Source organism: Eumetopias jubatus, unplaced genomic scaffold (assembly GCF_037043125.1).
Source record: "Eumetopias jubatus isolate StellerSeaLion01/CBP00866 unplaced genomic scaffold, mEumJub1_p1.0 scaffold_9, whole genome shotgun sequence".
NCBI classification, from domain to species: Eukaryota; Metazoa; Chordata; class Mammalia; order Carnivora; family Otariidae; genus Eumetopias; species Eumetopias jubatus.
The window spans coordinates 139205398-139224604 of record NW_028274815.1 but is presented as its reverse complement, the minus strand read 5'-3'; the positions used below and the strand labels follow the sequence as shown (position 1 = coordinate 139224604).

General features: G+C 54.0%; 1 protein-coding gene across 2 annotated transcripts in view; it reads right to left on the bottom strand.

Moving 5' to 3' along the window:
- CDH4 (cadherin 4) overlaps positions 1-19207 on the bottom strand; it is a 527153-nt gene that overhangs the window by 101320 nt on the left and 406626 nt on the right. For both annotated transcript variants that reach the window (XM_028091197.1, XM_028091196.1), the window contains one exon: positions 18233-18406. In XM_028091197.1, coding sequence (XP_027946998.1) covers positions 18233-18406 — 174 coding nt within the window. The remainder of the gene's footprint in view (positions 1-18232; positions 18407-19207) is intronic.

Genomic DNA, 19207 nt, shown 5'->3' with positions numbered 1-19207 from the left:
TTCGATTCTGACACCGACTACCTGGAGTCAGCACAGACCCACGCGTGAAGGGTCCCATCCGGTCCTCAGCGTTGCCACGGGGGCGGCTCTCAGGACTCCTCAGGGCAGGCTGGACAGGGTGCAAGGTGTGTCTTTCACCGCCTGAACAAGCCCCCCCATATCTGTTTTTCTATTGTTCCCCACCCCCCCCTTACAAAAAACAAACCCGTTTGGAGAGCATGTGCATCTACTTTGGCAAGATAATTCACAAGTCTGGCAATTTCCCTGATAAGGGACTTGTGCTAAAGACAAAAGGTTTCAGTGGTTTATAATTCCTCGAACTTGTCCGCCGTTGGGATACCTCCGGAGACGCGGGGCAGTGTGGACCCCACGGACTGCCTCCCCGTGGACACTGTTCTTGCCGCACGTGGCCTGTCCTCGGGGTTTTTAGCTTCGAGCACCCTCTAAGCTGTAGACCGTTGGAAACGGAAACTTTTCTTAGAATGAATTTTCATTCTGGCAGTTTAATCATTGAGAGATTGGATAGAGGCTGCGAAATTCCAGATGGAGCTTCCTTGGGGGCAGAGCAAGGAGCTGGTAGGTCCCTCCAACGGACCACAGCTGACACCGCTGTGAAGCCACGTGGTGGCCTGAGGGTGTCGCCCCACCGGGACTCCGTGGAGCCAGTGTGGAGGACGCCCCGGACCACACGGCAGCAGAGCCCGAGTCCGATCTGGGTGGATGCCCTCAGCTGGGGACACGCTGAGAGCCAGACACGGCAGCTACCACCCCAGCCAAGCTACCCGAACACGTAAGCAAGGCTTCATATTTCCAAGTACACTTGAACCGTCAGATGAAAAGATCTCATTTGGGAACCAAACTTAAATTTAAATACCGCCTGCCTCCAGGAAATAGGGAGTTTTAGACTTTGAAATAACCAGCCCGGGGAAATTGGTTTGGGCTCACTCTTTGCTGTGTGTGTCTCTGGGGCACCGCTAACTGCTGGCTTGGATGGATCGGCGTGAGCGCGCCAGGGACCCGGCCAGCTTCTCGCTTGCTGGTCCAAAAGCATCGTGACAGAGGCTGGAGCCCGTGCAGGGTGATCCAGCGGGGACCCCAAAGCCCTCCGTGGGCACCGGCTGAGGCCTTGCCAGGGAGATGGGGGACGGCTCTCCCACATGTGGGATGGGCACGTGAGGCATGTGCAGGGTGCAGGCGGAGGGCGTGGGAAGTGGAGACAGGAGAGGGTGATGCTGTCCACAGCTGGATCCTGCAGTGACCAGCTGCCGCACGGGAGGATGCCGGACCCGGACAGACGGACGGTGGTGAAGAAAGCCCTCTGTGCGGGGTTTGTTCCGTGAGCTGGAGCCCCGCACGGCGACGCCCAAAGCTCCCTGTGGGGGAGAAGGGCGCTCAGTGGTCCCCCAGCCGCCCCCAGAGCCGGGGCTCCGAGGGCCGGAGGAGGGCAGGCCCGGATGGTGATGGCGGGCTGGGCCCTCTGTGCCGCCTCCGGTCCCCTCCACGCCGAGCTGGCGGCTCTGTCCGGCTGCCCCCACTGCCAGGCGCCCCTGCAGACTCACTCTGCGTTTTCTCAGTCACGGTCTGTGCGCAGCTGTCGGGAGCTGGTGCGGCCGATGGGCCTCCAACAGCAAGTGACAAACACAAGCAGATTCCGAGTTTTTATTCCCCTCCAGCAGAGAGGTTGCTTTTCTTCCCCCATAAGTTCTCCTTCAAAGCAGTCTCCTGTGCAAGAAATTCATTTCTTTAAAACTAACTCGGAGATGGTGGAAACAGAGATGAGGGGGCTGCACCCATCGTTTTGGGGGACTGGATCCCCCGCATCGTTTGCCAGGCACGACTGACCTCTATGAGGTTCCCACTTACGCACAGCGGGGTGGTGGTAGGGTGGGCTCTTTAAGTGAACTTGGGGGTTCAAAGCCAAGCTCTGTGCTTTGAGTTGTGTGATCTTGAGTGAGAACCTGGCCTCTCTGTGCCTTGTCATCCCGGAGGGGCACAGAGGCAGGTCAGAGTATGTCTTCTTTCTGCAGGGCTGCAGGGGGACTAAATGGAGCAGGGGATGTGTCCACAGGGTTCTGGCTCCTCCAAGGGCTGCTACACGTTAGCTGTTGTTAGCATCCTTCTTTTAGGAGAGAAGGTGAAGGACGTCATCGGTGGGAATGGGGCAGAGACCAGAACCTCCATCTCGATCCGCTTACAGGAGCCCCTGCGACCCGTGAATGTCACCTCACAAGGCAGAGACCGTTCCCGCTTAGCAAGATTAGGTTTAGGACTTGAGACAGGAGATGGTGCTGGGTTACCGGGTGGCCCTGGATGCAGTCACAGGGAAACAGAGGGAGGTCTGGCTCCAGTGGTGGGGAGAGCGATGGGAGGCTGGCCTTGACCGTGCGGGAGGGGCCGCCTGTGTGTCGAGGCTTGCAGATGCCTCCTGAAGCTGGAGAAGACCGGCCAACCGTTCTCCAAGAGCCCACAGGGACACCACCGCCCTGCCCACACCCTGATTTTGACCCACAGAAACAAGAGTTCAGACTTCTGGCCTCCAGAGCTGGCAGAGAGTAAATGTGGGCTGTCTTTTTAAATTTATTTTTTATTGTTTTTTATTAGTTTCAGAGGTAGAATTTAGGGATTCCTCAGTTGCATACAACACCCAGTGCTCATTGCATCACGTGCCCTCCTTCCTGCCCATCCCCCAGTGAGACCCCATCCTCCACCCCCACCCCTCCAGGAACCCTCAGTTTGTGTCCTGAAGTTCAGCGCCTCCAGTGTTTGTCTCCCTCTCTGATTTCCTCGTATTTCATTTTTCCTTCCCTTCCTCTATGCTCCTCTGTTTTGTTTCTTAAATCCCACATAGGAGTGAAATCATAGGAATAGAGGGAACATACCTCAATATCGTAAAAGCCATCTACGGAAGACCCACAGTGGATATCATTCTCAATGGAGAAAACCTGAGAGCTTTCCCCCAAGGTCAGGAACAGGACCGGGATGTCGCTCTCACCACTGCCGTTCAACACAGTACTAGAAGTCCTCACCTCAGCAATCAGACGACGCGATTCTCTATGTAGAAAACCCAAAAGACTCCCCCAGAATTGCCAGAACCCATACAGGAATTCCGCCAAGTGGCAGGATATCGAATCAGTGCACAGAAGCCAGCTGCCTTTCTATACACTGACCCGGGGGCTGCTTCAAGCCGCTGATTTTGCGGTGGTTTGTTATAGCAGCCACAGGAGACTAGAGAAGCCCGGGGGGCACCCCTTCTGTGTTTCAGAGACACAGGGGGACGGGGTCTGGTCATCAGGCCTCCGAGGGCTGTGGTTCTCACCACACCTGCACGGTTTATAGCAGATGCCCCCAACCCTCGACCAGGGGCTGCCCCGCCTCCCGCCCCCCAATCTCAGGTATCGGGGTTCCTCTCCACTCTCTGCTGAGCTCCCAGGCTGCAGCGCCCTGTGCAGCGAGCACGGCCCTCAGCAGTCACCACCTTCGCTGGGACAGGGGCCCAGAGGCCCGACCTCACATCACAGTTTGGAGTTTCCCAGCCCCCAGTGACGATGAAGCCCAGCACCACAAGGCCCAAAGCGCCGGAGTGAGAGGAGGCAGTCAGTGCCCCGTCCCCCCAGCTGCCCCAGGAAGGATGCATGGGGGTCGGAGCAGGGCCTGTGGCCTTACTCAGACATGCGGGCCCTGAAAACGCCACAGAGGGGACACTGGTCCTTCTCAACTGTGAGCAGTGAGGCCCCCACATGCCAGAAGGTTCTGAGGCCTAGGGTCCTTAACGGGCTCACTGATCAGGCAAGATGAGGCAGGAAATTCCAGCAGCGCTGTCTCTCGGCCCGAGGCCCTGTGGGTGCACCATGAAACCCTCCATACCCTCAGCCTGTCAAGCCCCTGTCTTTAAGCCCAGGGCTCTGCCAGAACCTTCCGAGGCCCCTGCCCCCAGGCTCCACTTACCCCACAGCCCCAGATGTTTCCTGGGGGACCTGTGCTGGCCGCCAACCCTCCCAAAGCCACGAAACGCCGCCCACACCAACTGGAGACACAGGAGGGGACATCCCTACACGCCTCCAGAGCATCCTGACTCAAGCACACTGTAGCTTGCTCAAATTCTCCTCATATTCATGGGACTATTTAAAATAATGCTTTTACATTCTGAGCCAGATTTAACTCCTCCTCCCTGCCTCCAAGTGTAACAGCTGGGTATCAGCCAAATCCACACTTAAACCAGCCAGACACACAGCCCTGCCTCTGTAAAGTTCCCAGTTTGTAGCAATCTAAATGTAATTTCTGGATAAAAGTGATAAGGCAGTTATGCAGTTTAAGTTATTCAAATATTAACTGATTATTTAGAAACACTTATAGGGGCTAATTATAAGTAACAGTTGATCAGAAATGTAGCAACTATAAAATTAATCCTTAATACCACAGCTCTGACAAGAAGTTGGTATACATTGAACATACATGAAAAGCTTTAAAAATTTGCATTGAGAGGTCCTAGAGCCTGGAGCCATCTCAGGGGAGGGTGCTAAAGCCTGGAGCAGTCCCAGGGAGGGTCCTAGAGCCTGGAGCAGTCTCAGGGGAGGGTCCTAGAGCCTGGAGCAGTCTCAGGGGAGGGTCCTAGAGCCTGGAGCAGTCCCAGGGAGGGTCCTAGAGCCTGATGCAGTCTCAGGGGAGGGTCCTAGAGCCTGGAGCAGTCCCAGGGGAGGGTCCTAGAGCCTGGAGCAGTCTGGGGGGGGTAGGGTCCTAGAGCCTGGAGCAGTCTCGGGGGTGGGGAGCGTCCTAGAGCCTGGAGCAGTCTCAGAGGAGGGTCCTAGAGCCTGGTGCAGTCTCAGGGGAGGGTCCTAGAGCCTGGAGTCATCTCAGGGGACCTTTGATTGGGATGCAGCGGTTATCAGCCCTTGGCCTCTGGTTCCAAATGAGACAGGGTCAGCAGAGCTAACTGTCATTAGCTGGGGGCTTTGCAAGGAAGCACTGACCACAGAGTCAATGACAAGCAGAGCTGGGCCAGAGGCGGCAGGTCCCGGGGCTGTGCAGTGGTCAGACTTGGAACATGGCTACAGCCCTGGGAGACCACTGCCAGCACCCTGGGCAGCAGGATCCCATGCCTCCCTGTCTGGCCCAGGCCTCTCCTCTGCACGGGGGTCGGGGAGGAAGCAGGTGGTCCGGGCCCCTGGTGTCCCTGCCAGTCTCCCGGCCTGCTGTCCAGCCTGCCGGTGTCCATGAACACCCACCCCCCGGAGCAAGGATCCTGGATGAAGTGCTTTGGTGTATGTGGTGTCATCCAGTCTGATTTCCAGAAGGTTCCCCTCAGCACCGCTTCTCAGCACCAGCATCTTCTGACCAATCATTTTCTTCGTGAGGATCCCACGGCCTCCAGAGGATTCAGTGCAGTGGATATGGGGAGCCTGGGGCTCTGCGACCTGTGGCCGTGGATCGGCATGGAGGTGCCAGAGAAGGCGCAGTGGGATCTGGACAGGGTGAGGACCATGGCCCATCCCGATTCCTCACTGGCTGTGGTGAGAGGTGCTGGGACCCGTGTGTCCATGGGAGACTCACCCCACTGCAGGCAGCAGAAGGCGAGTACGAGGCAGGACCACAGTCCACCGCCCTCGCTGGCTCCTTGCTTCCCCCAGGTGGAGGTCCAGGCCGGGAGGGGTGCGGGAGGCCACTGCAGAGGTGCCACTGTAGGGCCCAGACTCTCGGCTGCCAGGTACCCACGGCTCAGCTGGTCCTACCTGCTGGCTTGGGAGCAGCACTGCTCGAGCTGAAATCCCACAGGGGACACGTACGAACCGTGCGCCTGGGGTGTGCAGAGTGATAAAGGGGCATTTTGCCGGGCTGTCCTGAGAACTCTGGCCTGGGGCTGGCTGGGGATCAGATGCTGGGGAGAACGGGCAGAGACACTCACTGTGAACGTACCAAGGGCTTCATCCCCTGCAGTCTCCCAGCTGGACTGCTACCTCCAGCGGATGAAGGTGGACAGTGAGCCTGAGGGTCCCCACAGTTCTTCGTCAAAGCCCAAAGCAAGCACCTCGTCCAAGTGTGAGGGGCCTGCATCCTGTGTGCACACCCACCGGAGGCTTGTGGAGCCCCGCCTGACCCTCCTGATCAGAACCCAGGGCTCTGCAAGGCCACCTCACTTCGCATCGGCGTCCTTCCGGCGCACCGAGGATGGACTCGAGTGGCTCTCCACTCACTGGCTTTCTGGCCAACGGTCCCCCAACGTGGCGGGGCCCCTCGGGTCAGCCCTGCCGAGGACACACCGGCCGCCCCTCTGGGCCCTTGGCTGGGGCCCCATTCTCCCTGCAGCCAGGAGGGAGGGTGGCCCTCCCTTTGGGGACATTGCGTTGACTTGCTGCAGTTGGTACCATATGGCGCTCTCGCGGCAAGCCGGAACAGGCGTGCAGCTTGTCACCGTTGGGAGAGCAGCGTGAAACTCGATTTCTCGTTGAAGAGGAACACTTTCCACTTCAGCACAAGCCCCTGCAAACGGCTTCTGCTCGGCGGTGCTATTTCTTCCCCTGTCCTCCGCTGGGTCTCAGGCTCTCCGTCTCAGCGTTCGGCGGTGGGCAGGATGCTGGAGCCCCTGTGGCACCCCCAGCCCCAGCCCCTAACGACAGCGGTGCTTTCTGGTTGCCCCCAGCTGGGTTCGGCCGCCTGAGGATTCCCGAGGTGCCCCCCTCCTCTTGTCTGTCTGCAGCACCAGGGTGTTAGCGCTAAGGGCAGGACGGGGTCATGACTTTGTAGCCGCCACTGTACCTCAATGCTGACCAGAGTCGAGGCCCAGTAAACAGCCCCGCTTGTCCTGGTGACGCGCTATGGGGAAAGACAAGCAGCAGGCAGTGGGGCGCAGCCTCGGGAACCCCCCTCCCTGGCCCGCGGGGCTCTGGTCTCTTCAGAGATGATGCTTAATCGTCTGCCTAATTTTGCTTTTAACAGACACGAAGGACCCAGGGCTTTGGGACACAAGCCAAATGCTCGCAGGGCCCCAGCTGGGCTGTCAGTGAGCCATGCGGGCAGAGAGGGAGACGTCAGCGGTTGGTGGCAATCGTGGTCCACCACAGCGCATGGTGGCCTGCTGAAGCTTGCACCCAGGACAGGCCCCTCCACGTCAGCTGCCCCGGCTGCTCTAGAAAATACTTTTGCATGAGGTTTTTCTCTAAGGAATGGAAGATGGACATTTCATGGTTTAAATGTTGGGAACAAGTCCACATTTCTGCAGAACTCTGCAGAGGTCACACCAAACACATCTGCATGCTGACCGGGTTTTGGCTGCTGGTCTACTTCCCACAGGCCAGGCCTGGGCACCCTCTGCTGCTCTTAGTGCTCAGGGAGGGATGGGCACAGGGTGGAGGGTCGCACAGGGATGACCTCTTTCCCTTTAGAGCCCAGGGACCCTCCCTGGGCTCCAAGAGGGGAAGAACCCAAGGGTCTTGCAAGTCCCAGAGCAGCAGGAGATCCCAAATCCAGAATTTCACTGAGAAGGAAACTTAACAAAGAAAAAAGGGATTTGTCGAGGTTTTCAACGTTGTTACTGTGCATTAAAACAACACGCCTTGACGCTCCTCATAGCAAGAGCCTCCTCACTAGGCGGTCTCCTCCCGCTGCCCCAGCTCGTGCTCGGTTTGGTCCCTGAGTGGCAGCCAGAGGGGTCTTGGTGACTCTAAGCCTCGTTGTGTCAGCCCTTGGATCTCATAGTAAAACAAGTCCTCCCCACGCCACACGCCGTCCTCCTGACCTGGCCCTGCCGCCCTCCACGTTGGCTCACCACCCTCCCCTCTCTCTGGCTGTCTCCATTCAGCCACTGTGACCTCCCGGCTCTTCTTCTAAGACTGTGCCGCTCCCCTTGCCCGAATGCCCTTCCCTTCTACATACCACAGTCCCTCTGGTACTGCACATGGTCTCACCCCAGAGGTGACTTCCCGAGCCACCTCATGCGACAGGGAGCCTCACTGCACCCCACACCCTGTGGCCCCTGAGAGATACTTCTAGGTTGACTTACCCCTCTCCCCGACCCTAAACCTAACTCCAGGATGCTTGGACTCTGTCTCGTCTGTTCTCTGTGCATCTTCTGCACCTGGGACAGCACAGAGCCGGCGTTCAGATTTTACATAAAGGCTTAAGAAGCGTGTGGTGGATGAACAGATAACCTTCACCATGACCTCCTGTTACCATCATTTTGTACAAGAAAGGAGGCCACGTTGCAGAAAGAAGAACACCCCTTTCCCGGAATGGGCCACTGGTAACCTCCCCCAATATACCCTGAGGACTCTACATCCTCTTAGAACTTGTCCACCCTACGGTAGCCCCAGGGGAACCAGAGGGGCCCGGAAGTCGATTTCCCTGGTAACACCCAAATTATCCCGGAGGTGAGCTAGGACTAGAAGAACAACAAACTAGACCTGCCAGCTAGGCGGGAGGCAGCCTTCACTGCAATAGCCACTTCCTCCCGCGACTGGGGGCAGTGCTCCTCAAGCTCCAGAATATTCTGAGCCCTTACCGGCCTGACCTCCTCCCTGGTCTCCACAGCGAGGCACAGCGGAACCCCCACCTGTGCCACACTTGCAGACAACGCCTGGTCTGCAGACCCGGGGCCCGGTGTCCATGGCAGAAATTGCGCGGGGTGGGGTGGGGGCTGTGGGTGTGAGCGCCGCTGTGAGCTGGCCATTCACGGCAGGTGCTCGGAGCGCCCGTCCTAACCACCCACCCACACAGGGTGCTACAGCGATTCAATGACTACATTAAATCTCTGAATATTAAATTAATGATGGAAATCTAAAATATTAATATATTCTAATTGAATATTCTCTGATAAATTATCTGAGCATTTGCAGCAATTCGATTCAACTTTCATTTCTTAAAGAACTTTCAGCTGCATAAATATAGCCATTAAAGCAATTCAAGAAAGGGAACATTTTCTGCTCCGATGAAGGAATGGTAAACACAAAGGATCTGCACATTTCTTTCACATGACTGATGAAATCGCAGAACCCAAGGCAGCTGAATCCACGAATGACTGCTTTCTTCATGTCCCTCTGGCTTTAGCCATATCCTTTAGCAAGGATGGTATAAATTCTCTCCAGGTCTCAACACGATGTCTAATTACAAGGAGGCTTCTAGGTGCATCCACAGATGCTGTGGAAGATCTCGAATGGTGTGCTTATATTGGGGCTGCACTTTCGGGACCCACACTGGGGTGGGCAGTGCCTGACCCCAACCCCACAGGGGGCTGGGGAAGAGGCAGACACCACCTTGCAGGTAGAGGGCAAGTGGGAGTACTACCCTGGCTCACTGCAGCAGTAGTCCAGAAGTTTCTATGAGAACGTTACTAGATAATTAAGGCCTTCCCTAAGGAGGCATGTTTCCACTGGGGATGAGCTGAAGACACTCAGAATGTCTTCTTCATTCAACGGGGAGGGGTTCCTTCCATTCCGGTGACCATCAGAGCAGCGGACTGCATGGTGAAGGCAGAGGTGACATCTCCACGATCTCTCTCCCCTTTTTTTTTTAGATTTTATTTATTTATTTGACAGAGACACAGCGAGAGAGGGAACACAAGCAGGGGGAGCGGGAGAGGGGGAAGCAGGCCTCCCGCGGAGCAGGGAGCCCGATGTGGGGTTCGATCCCAGGACCCTGGGATCATGACCTGAGCCGAAGGCAGATGCTTAATGACTGAGCCACCCAGGTGCCCTCCACGGTCTCTTTAGATCTTATGAATTATAAACCCTGCAATATAATGTTATACCTTTGTTTTAAATAGTCAGTTGTCTTTTCAGTAAGTTAAGAGAAAATACAATCTTTTACCTTAATCTGCAAATTTGCCTTTTCCTGTGCTCTTCTTCCCTTCCTGTAAATCTAAGTTTCCAGCCAGTCTTTTTTTTTTTTTTTCTTTTTTTTTTTCAGCCTAAAGAACGCCCTTCACCACTTCTTGTGGGTCTGCAGGCAATGAATTCCGTCAGTGTGCTTACCAGAAATGCCTTTATTTTGATTTTGAAGGACATTTTTTTTCTGGATATAGAATTCTTGATTGATAGGTTTCTTTTTTTCATTGAGCAATCTGCAAATGGTACACCATTGCCAGGGGCCTCCTGAAGAGAAACCAGCCCTCATCATCACTCTCCTGTGATGTACTGCATCTTTTCCTCTGCTTTCAAGATTTCTATTTCTTTTTTTTTTTTTGAATTTCATCAGTTTGACAATAATCAAGGTTTGGCTTTCTTTGTATTTATCGAACTTGTGGTTCAATAAATTTCTTGGATCCATAAGCTTGTTTCTCTTGTCTGGCTGAAATTTTGTTTTTCAGTTCTCCTCTGCCATTCTTCAGATCAGATGATTTATACTGGTCTATCTTTAAATGCAGTGACTCTTCTGCCTTCTACCAATTCCTTGGAAGCCAGTCTAGCGAGTTCTTTATTAGGGATGTGGTATGGTTCAGTTTCATCACTTCCAATTGGCTCTATTGTTAGTTTCCCTTTTCTGCTGTGATTCCACATGTATTCATTCATTCTGACCATGTTTGCCTTTGAGTCCTTGAACGTATTTATAAGGGGTATTTCAAAGGTCTTGCTAGTCATTTTAACATCTAAGTGATCTCAGAATTAGATTCTGTGGGTGATTTTCCCCTCTTAATTGTGGGTCACATTTTGTTTTCATTCTATTTTCTGGGGGCATGTCTAGTAATTTTTGTTTGTGTATTTGATCATTGTGGTTGATATGTTGTAGAGATGGGTTCTGTTATCTTTCTCTGAAGGGCGTGGGTTTTTGTGAAGGCAGGGAGTTAATTGGCTGGACCCAAAGCTAAATCTGTTTCTCTTGCAGTAGACAGCAGTCGAAATCTCTGCTCAGTTCTTTCAATCTTCTTGCTGTTGCTTTTCACTGGGTTCTCTGGAGTCTCCCTCATATATTCACAGCTCCCTGACTGGGCAGAGCTTGTAAGCAGATGTGGGAGTCCCCATCTGGGGCTCCATATTTTATGGGATTTATCTCCTCACATTCTGCTGCTTTGTCAGTTCTAAACTCCGTCTTCCAACTCCTCTGACCAGAGAGACTGCGGTTTTCTGCATGAGATCCAGCCACCCATTGATGGCAGGATGAGTGCTCGCAGACGGAAAGCCATATAAACAATTTCTTTCTTTTAAGGGTAGAGTCCACTCAGTTTCTGTCCACTACTGGCCACTCTCCAGCCACTTTAAATAGTTAAAGAAATTTCCTTGCAAGGTTTATAATTGTTATTTCAGAAATGTTAGTCTGATATAAACTATTCCACCGTTACCAGAAGCAGAACTTCCAATGCAATTACTTTCAAGTATTGTATAATTAACCTAACGGTCTTCAAAATGATCACGAAAGCCCAACCAGAGATGGACACAAGTGCGATATCACTCATTCATTGGATAAACACTTAATGACACCTACTTTGTCCCCAGTCCTGTGCTTGACAGGTGGACTGTCTCTCAACGATCTTTATGTTTAGAGGGGAAGACAGATCAATGATCACTGACAAAACACTATCAAAAACTCTGCCACAGTGGCAGGCCACGGGAATGCCGTGCTCCCCATGGGAGGGCCTCCACTGGTCCATTCTCAGAGGAGGTGGGGAGTGGCCAGGCTGGGGGGTGTCAGGGGCAGTGAGAAAACAGGCCAGGCTGAGGGAAGAGTGCATACACAGGACTCTAGGCAACAGAGGGTGTGATCAATTGACAAGCTGCTAGTAGCCCAGCATGGCTGGAGTTTGGTGTGCCGACGGGCAGCATCAGATCCTGAGGGCCCGTGTGACTTGCTAAGGAGTGAGACCCTGTCCTGGAGACAGTGGGGAAACAACGGAAGGGGAAAAACACGCACATTTGAAATATCACATTTCAAAAGGTCACCTGACTTCCATGAGATGGTGAATTATGACCACTTGGTCATTCCTGTATGAATGGATGCCTTCAGAGAACCAGAGACTAAGTTCCTAGGTAGACACTGTGGCACTTGTACCACGAGGTCACCCAGCAAACATTTCGTAGGGTAACAGCGAGTTAGAACTGAGCTGGCTCCATCACATGTATTCAGACCTCCGATCAACACCTACGGAGAGTCTACCCTGGGCCTGCTATGGGGTGATTCACCATGTCCCTGTCACATATGTCACAGAGCAGACCCTGCCCCGGGGCACATCTCATTGCTCACCGAGCTCCAGAGCCTGTGCCCCGAAGACCCAGCCCATCCATGTCCACACAGAAGGTCAGCAGAGATTAGTGGCTGGATGTGAAGGAACGCAGCGTATGTGTACAAAATGGCAGCCAAACTTACCAAGGAAATGTGAATAAAGCCATGGACTTCAGTCATTTCGAGCTCAGTCGGGTTGTTAGGTGGGAAGCTAATTTTCACAATTCTTCCCAGCCCCCTGCAGCTGCGCTCTCGTGAGCTCCCTGCTCTAGAAACGGCCTCCTGCTCATCTTGGCCACGTGGCCACTCTTGATGCTAAGCGATTATGTAACCATCTCCTTCCAGAATCTGACATTCAGAGCACCTTTTCCAGGCCTCGCTCGGAGGACAGGTTTGCATGCGTTCTTGTCTGTTAAAATACCAACTTCCAAAATTAAAGGGCTTGTCTCCCAAGCAGCGCGACGTCTTTCCTCATCATCTTGAGCCAGCCCTGGCAGTTGCCCCGGACAACCTCTCAAGTTAACAAATTCTGAATTTTTATCAGACTTTTTAAAAGTTTGATTTTATCCTCACTATGAATCTTGCCAGAAGTCAGACCTAACACACATGTTAGAAAAGCAAGTGGCTTTTCAAAACCCTCCGTGAACGTACGTGTGAAGGAATCCTGACCTCGGTAGCGAAGGGACAAAATTCTGAACGACTAGCAGCAAGCCACCAGCCTAGCGGCCCCTGAGCCACAAAAGGACGCCAGTCCTCTCCCCTCTGAGTCTCTGGGGCCTGCATGGTGCTTGGCACCCTGCCATGGCCCCAGCGGGCTCCGTCCAGAGCCCAGAGCAGGAAGGTACCCTCCTGCCACTTCCCATAACAAAGGGCCTCCTTCCAGCTTCCAGGGGATCAGCCTGCCTGTGAACGCCTCCCCTTCTGTTCTGAAGAAGGGACGGCCTCTGTGAGGGGCTGCACCTCCTGGCTCCCCACTTAGTTTAGACTCTGGCGGTGGGCAGACCCGCAGGACACTCACGGCTCCCCTGACCCCGCCAGTGCGGCCCGCCTTCCCTGCTCAGGACTCTCCTCCACCCAAGCAGGCTACCCGTTCTCCCCCCACCAGAGAACCAACTAGTCTTTACGGAGGGACGTGATATTCCTTCCAAGGAAAAAGCCTGTAATTAACAGAGGTTTTTTGGGAAGAACGTTCTGCCTGCTTCTCTCCCGCCCATTTTTGCATTTAACATATTTTATCAGAATGAAATGCTTTAATGAGCACAGAATTGCAGCTGATCCCAGCTGAACCTCAAAGTGCTCCATGCTCAGCTTCTCATCCCCATCAAGTTGTATTCATATTCTCTGTGATTCCGGCTTCTTTCAGGAACAGCCTCCCGCAAAACACTGGCAGGAAACTCATTAACTTCCTGCAGAGACGGTGCAGAAACGCACCCCCAAACCCTTGTCTGTGCTACATAAGAATTTAATGGGGGGAAAGGGGAGGGATGCAGGAGGTGAGCACTGGAGAATCTGGGTGCATTCGTGTGCATATGAAGCGGGATGGGGTGTGCGTGTGTGTTTCTCTACTGAGTTCTTATATGATCACTTGGAGGCCATTTGGAAAAGACAAATCTGAAGGTCTATCTCCCCCTAAGAATCCACCTCGGCTTGGAAGCCCGTGTGCGAGTGGGAACAGAGGGTGAGGTTCCATGGGAATGCACTCCATCACCTGCCCGTCCCAGAAACTCTGAAAGCCCAACAAGTGAGGCTCAGGTGCCCTGGCCACTTGGGCGAGTGAGCCGCTGGGCTCCCCGACAGCACCCACCACTGCGCTTGCTTCAGTCTCTCATTCAGCCAATGCCATGCCTACTATGGACAGCACTAGAGACACAGGAGACCTGTTCTCGGACGCCCGAGTAACAAGCATGGAGTCAGAGGTCCTAAGTGCGTGCAGGAAACGAAGCCGGGCAGCCGGGGACGGGAAGACCAGGCTTGGAGGAGGGCTGGTGGTCAGGTGTGCTGGCTCGCCAGGCGCAGGCACCCTTGGCCCGGGCTCCTGGGCACAGCTGGGCCATCAGGGAGGAAAGGACATGCCTGTTCTCAAACCTGCTGGGGCAGAGAGCAGCCCCTCTTCACACACATCCCCTTCCCTCCAGGCGGAGTGGGACTGTGTCTCTCGGTGTCCCTGGCCACGAGGCATAGCCCAGCCCGTCCTGCAGTCCTCATTCTGGGGCCCCACGTGACTGTCGTAGAGAGCCATCCCTCCCACCAACGACCTTCACAGGAGCAAGAAATAACCTCTACTCTGTTCGGTTCTGAAATTTTGGGAACTCCCTTTATGGCAGTCAGCTAACACTAACCCACACCAGGTCCTTCTGCTCACAGCCTGTTTTGGAGCGGCTGTGCCCGGCATGGAGTGGCCGTCCCCACGGGGGCTGCTGGACACGGCAGGGTGTCTGAGGCACTGAGGCGAGGCCACGCGTGCCCCCAGCGCAGCCACGGGGCAGACCAGGAAACAGGAGAGGCTTCCCCTCAGCGGGGCTGAGCCGCTGCTTCCCCGCTGTTCCCACCTGACACCTAAGGCCGTGGGCCTGGTCCCAAGTTCCCCGTCAGACCTGTCAGCGGCAAGGGGGTCTTCAGGCCCCTGCATCTGCAGGGGTCCCGGAGCTCCTACCCACTGCTGCTTCTAAGCCTGGTTGGGCAAGGGTTGTGCTAACTGGGGAGGGGCGAGTCTCCCTGCTTTGGAGCCGTTCAGTTGGAAATGCAGCACGGCCCCCACAGGAGCATGCAGCCGTCCCTGGCCCGGCTGGTCGGGGGGACTTCGCTCCCGTGTTGGCCTTGCCTCCAGCTCCCACCAGTCAGCCCCTGAGACCACGGCAGCTCCCTGGGGCAGAAATACAGAAGTGTCTTTTTCTCCATCATCCAGCAGGAGACCGACTCTGGGAGTCCTCACGGACCAGGGGCTCTGCCTACAACGGCTTTCTCTCCTGGTACTTTTCACAGGCCTGTGTGCAGATGGGCACAGAGGAGGGAAGTTCCGTGCGTCCGTACTAGGATCACCAACCCGAGAAACTCTGAAAGCCAGCAGCAGAGTATTCCAGGGCTAGGATGCCCGCCCAAGGTCACGTGTGTACCCCGCGGGGTGTGAGCAGACGAGAACCCTAGGCATTCAAGCTCACACACTCACTGTAACGTTCCTGCCGGGGAGGTTGACGGGGGCAGACCTTCCCAGAGGTTGGGAAATGAGCTGGATCCGCACTTGTCCAAACTAGGGCCCACGGGCCACATCTGGCCCACTGCTTGTTCTTGTAAATAAAGTTTTATTGGAACACAGACACAGCAATAGTTTATGTATTGCCGATGGCAGCTTTCACACTACAAAGAGTTGAGCATTTGCAACTGAGGCTGGCTGGCTGCAGAGCCTAAAATATTGACTATCTGGCCCTTTACAGAAAAAGTCTGCCGACCCCTGAGCTTCAGCAACAATTTTCTACTAAGCTGATTTCTGACTAGTACAAGCACAAGCCTTTGAATAAGACTGACTCACACGATGAAAAACTTGCTCCCTTTCCAATTTTGCTTTTGATCCTGATGACATTCAAGAGGAAGGCCCCGGTCCCAGCACATCTTGAGAACACTCTGATACTTGCTCCTGGCTTCCCTTGTAAACAGGTCCCGGGCAGCCCTCAGGCTCTGAGTGTGGACAATTTGCAGCCAGCCATCAACTGCTTTCTTCACCTGACACTGGTCTTACAATCAGCTTCTATCGGTCACCAACAACACCAGCTTTCCAACTGTGAGCTAATATAAAGTCGCCTCTTAAAATAAACATATTTATATTAAGGATGAATCACTGATGAGAAATGTTAGGTAAATAACAAGTGCTGGTCGGATATGACCGGGGCCCCGAGGGTGGTGAGTGTGCAGGGGGGGCACAGAACCCTCATCCAGTCGGTGGCTTGGGGTTTGGTGGATGGACCCTGAACATGGGATTTCCTGGGAATCTGCTTAGGTTGGAGTTCATGCTTCGAGTGCTTTGTTCAAGTCTGTGTGGCGTCACAGCGAACCTCCAACCAGTCAGGCCGAGCAAGGGCAGGCGGTGCTCTGGGAAGCTCCCCATCTGGGGGTGGGCACTGAGGTCAGAGGTCAGAGTCTCCGAGTCTGAGACTCTCGGATGCTTCTGCCTCCTGAGATCGGGGGGTTTCCCCAGCAAGCAATTCTGTGACACCTGTTGGGTGCCTACGTTGAACTGCATTCTGACACCAGCTGCTGGAGCGCATGTCCATCCACAGGGAAGGGCTCGGTTCCACAAGGCAGCTCCCACTCAGACGCCCATGGAGAGTCCAGGTTGTTACCCATGCTCCCGACCGACGGGCTGTAAATGGGAGGTTCCCGTGACCCTCCGGTAGAGTTCAGTCATTGCTAGAGTAGCCCAGAAAATGTTTACTCCATAGATTATCAGTTTGTTATAAAGAATATAACTCTGAACAGCCAGATGGGAAAGATGCTCAGGACAAGGAGCGGGGCAAGGACGCAGAGCTTCCACGGCCCCCCTCCCACCTTCCCGCCCCCTCAGCGCGCCAGCCTGCCTGCACCTCCGCGGGTCCACCCACCTAAAGCTCCCCAAACCCTGGCCTTTGGGGTTCTATGGAAGCTCCATCACTGAGACATGATTGATTAAATCGTTGGTCACTGGCCACTGGCGACTGACTCAAACTCCAGGCCCTCCCTCGACCCAGCATTTTGGGCGTGGGGCTGAATGTGGGCGCCTCTAATCCCAGGGTTGGTTCCCCCAGCAATGGCCCCCAGCCCCCTTCCTCAGGGGACTTTCCAAAAGTCACGTCATTAACATAACAAAAGACCACTCCACGCTCTCAACTCTCCAGAAATTCCAAAGGTTTTAGGGGCTGGGCTTGGGGAGGAAGAGACCAACACCGGCTTCCTGTTGCCAATCACCACATCTCACGCATGGCCTGCCACCGGCGTGGGTTTGTGTCCTGTCACCGTGGGCGTGGTGTGTGTGGTGGGGCGTCTGATGTGGGCCCCCCTGCTCTGTTCTGCTCCGTCTCTGCAGTTTATTTGATTATTATTATTTTTAAAGATCTTATTTATCTATTTGAGTGAGAGATATGTGAAAGAGAGAGAGCACAAGCAGGGGGCGCAGCAGAGGGAGAGGGAGAAGCAGACTCCCTGCTGAGCAGGAGCCCGATGCGGGGCTCGATCCCAGGACCCTGGGATCATGACCCGAGCCGAAGGCAGACGCTTAATGACGGAGCCACCCAGGCGCCCCCGGTCTCTGCATTTTAAACACACACCTGGCTTCCCACTTGAGCAGAGTGGGAAACAGAACAGGCTAATCAGTCCGAGGAAAGGAAGCAGCCCCTTAAGGATGCCCCACTGACCCTCATTTCCACCGAGCAGGGTGAGACGGGCCACAGTGCATGGGGGACTACTTTTAATGGGATCCTCACCATCATTTTTTCAAATTATTGTCCAGATTGGTTGCAATTTTCTTCAAAGGGAAGAAAGAAATGCTAGTTGATGGCCTGGATTATTGAAATAACAAATTTGTAAAATGAGTAATTCCCTTCTCCCTGGGAAAGCACCTTGTGGTGGGGGCTGGGAGCAGGTGCACTGAAGGAGCCCACCGGAGGAGCCCATCCGAGGGCCTCCAAAGTGCCGGATTTGGGGTCACAGCCTCAGTCCCAAGATTGCCAGCTTCTCACCAGTACCCTCATCCACCATCACAGACACACTGTCTTTCCACCCTCCAGAGTCTTGGTCAGAGTTGGAAAAGAATGTGAGCAGAGAAAGGTGTCAGAGGTCAAAGGCCAGGCCCCAAGTCGACACCCTGCCTCCTTCCATCAGCACGGGCGAGATGACCCACGTCCAACAGGACCGGCTTCCCTAGAGGACGTGACTGCCCTCCTGATCTTTCTCTGTCTTGTGTCATCTCATTACTGAAAAGGTCCAGACGCCAAGTGCAGACTGTCCCTCGCTCTCCCACCCTGACAACTCCCCCCACCCCCCACTGACTGACTTGCCAGATCCCGGAGGAGAGGGCGCACTGAGCCGAAACCCTCCCCAGCCAGCAGGAGGGGTCGCCACTTACCCGCACGAGCTGCTGTGGGAAGGGCCCGCGGGAATTTTCCGGCACGTTGATCGGTGGGATGACCCAGTCACGTTTCTGTCTTCTCAGCCCGTTGGCGTTCCGGTGCTGGGGCCACGGCAACAGCATGTCGCTGGGAGGCTGGGAGGCGTCCAGAGCAGCACTCTGCTTCCCTTTCTGCGGAGTTAGCCCGAAGAGGGGAGAGAAGAGCCAAAGAGGTCTGGTTAAGTTTTGTGCAGAGGAAAAGGCATCTGTTCAGAGAATCTGTTCTGTTCTCCATCAACAGAGAAAGACTGGATGATGCTCGGGGAAGCGGCTAAATGTTAGGGAAAAAAATCTAGCAAGACGCCCATGTCACAAAATGGATTGCAGAATTGCATGGTGGGGGAAAGAAAACTTAAAACAGAAGAATACATCATAGGGTGAACCAGAGCTTTTAAATCCCTGAAGAATGGGGGGAAAAAGTCACAAAGGAAAATGCATTTTAGTTTTAAAACACTTATTTATGAAAACATATCCTAAAAGCAGTTGATGAATTTGGCAAACATGATTTGCAACAAATCTGTCAAAGGGTTAACAGTCTCACTATATAAAGAGTTCTTGCAAATCAATAAAAAATAAATCTTTTTGATAACAGGGAAAGGACCTGAATAGAAATTAACAGCAAAATAAAAACCAGTAGACTTATTAAAAATGTACACATCTCCCTATAATCAAATAATGCAAATTGAAGTAATAAATCCTCTTCACCGATCAAACTGACAAGACTAAACAAATGGATCCTCAGGACTGGAGAGTGTGTCGTGTTGTCAGGAGAAGTGATGGTGGAGGGTGTGGGACCTGGCGTTCAGCAAGTATTTATGTGCATCCAAAGGTTCACTGACTCCAGGCAAGTTGCTTCATCTCTCTGAACTCCAGCTGCTTTTTTTAAGAAAATAGGGCTGGTAATAACAGCCCTAAATTCACAGGGTTGCTATG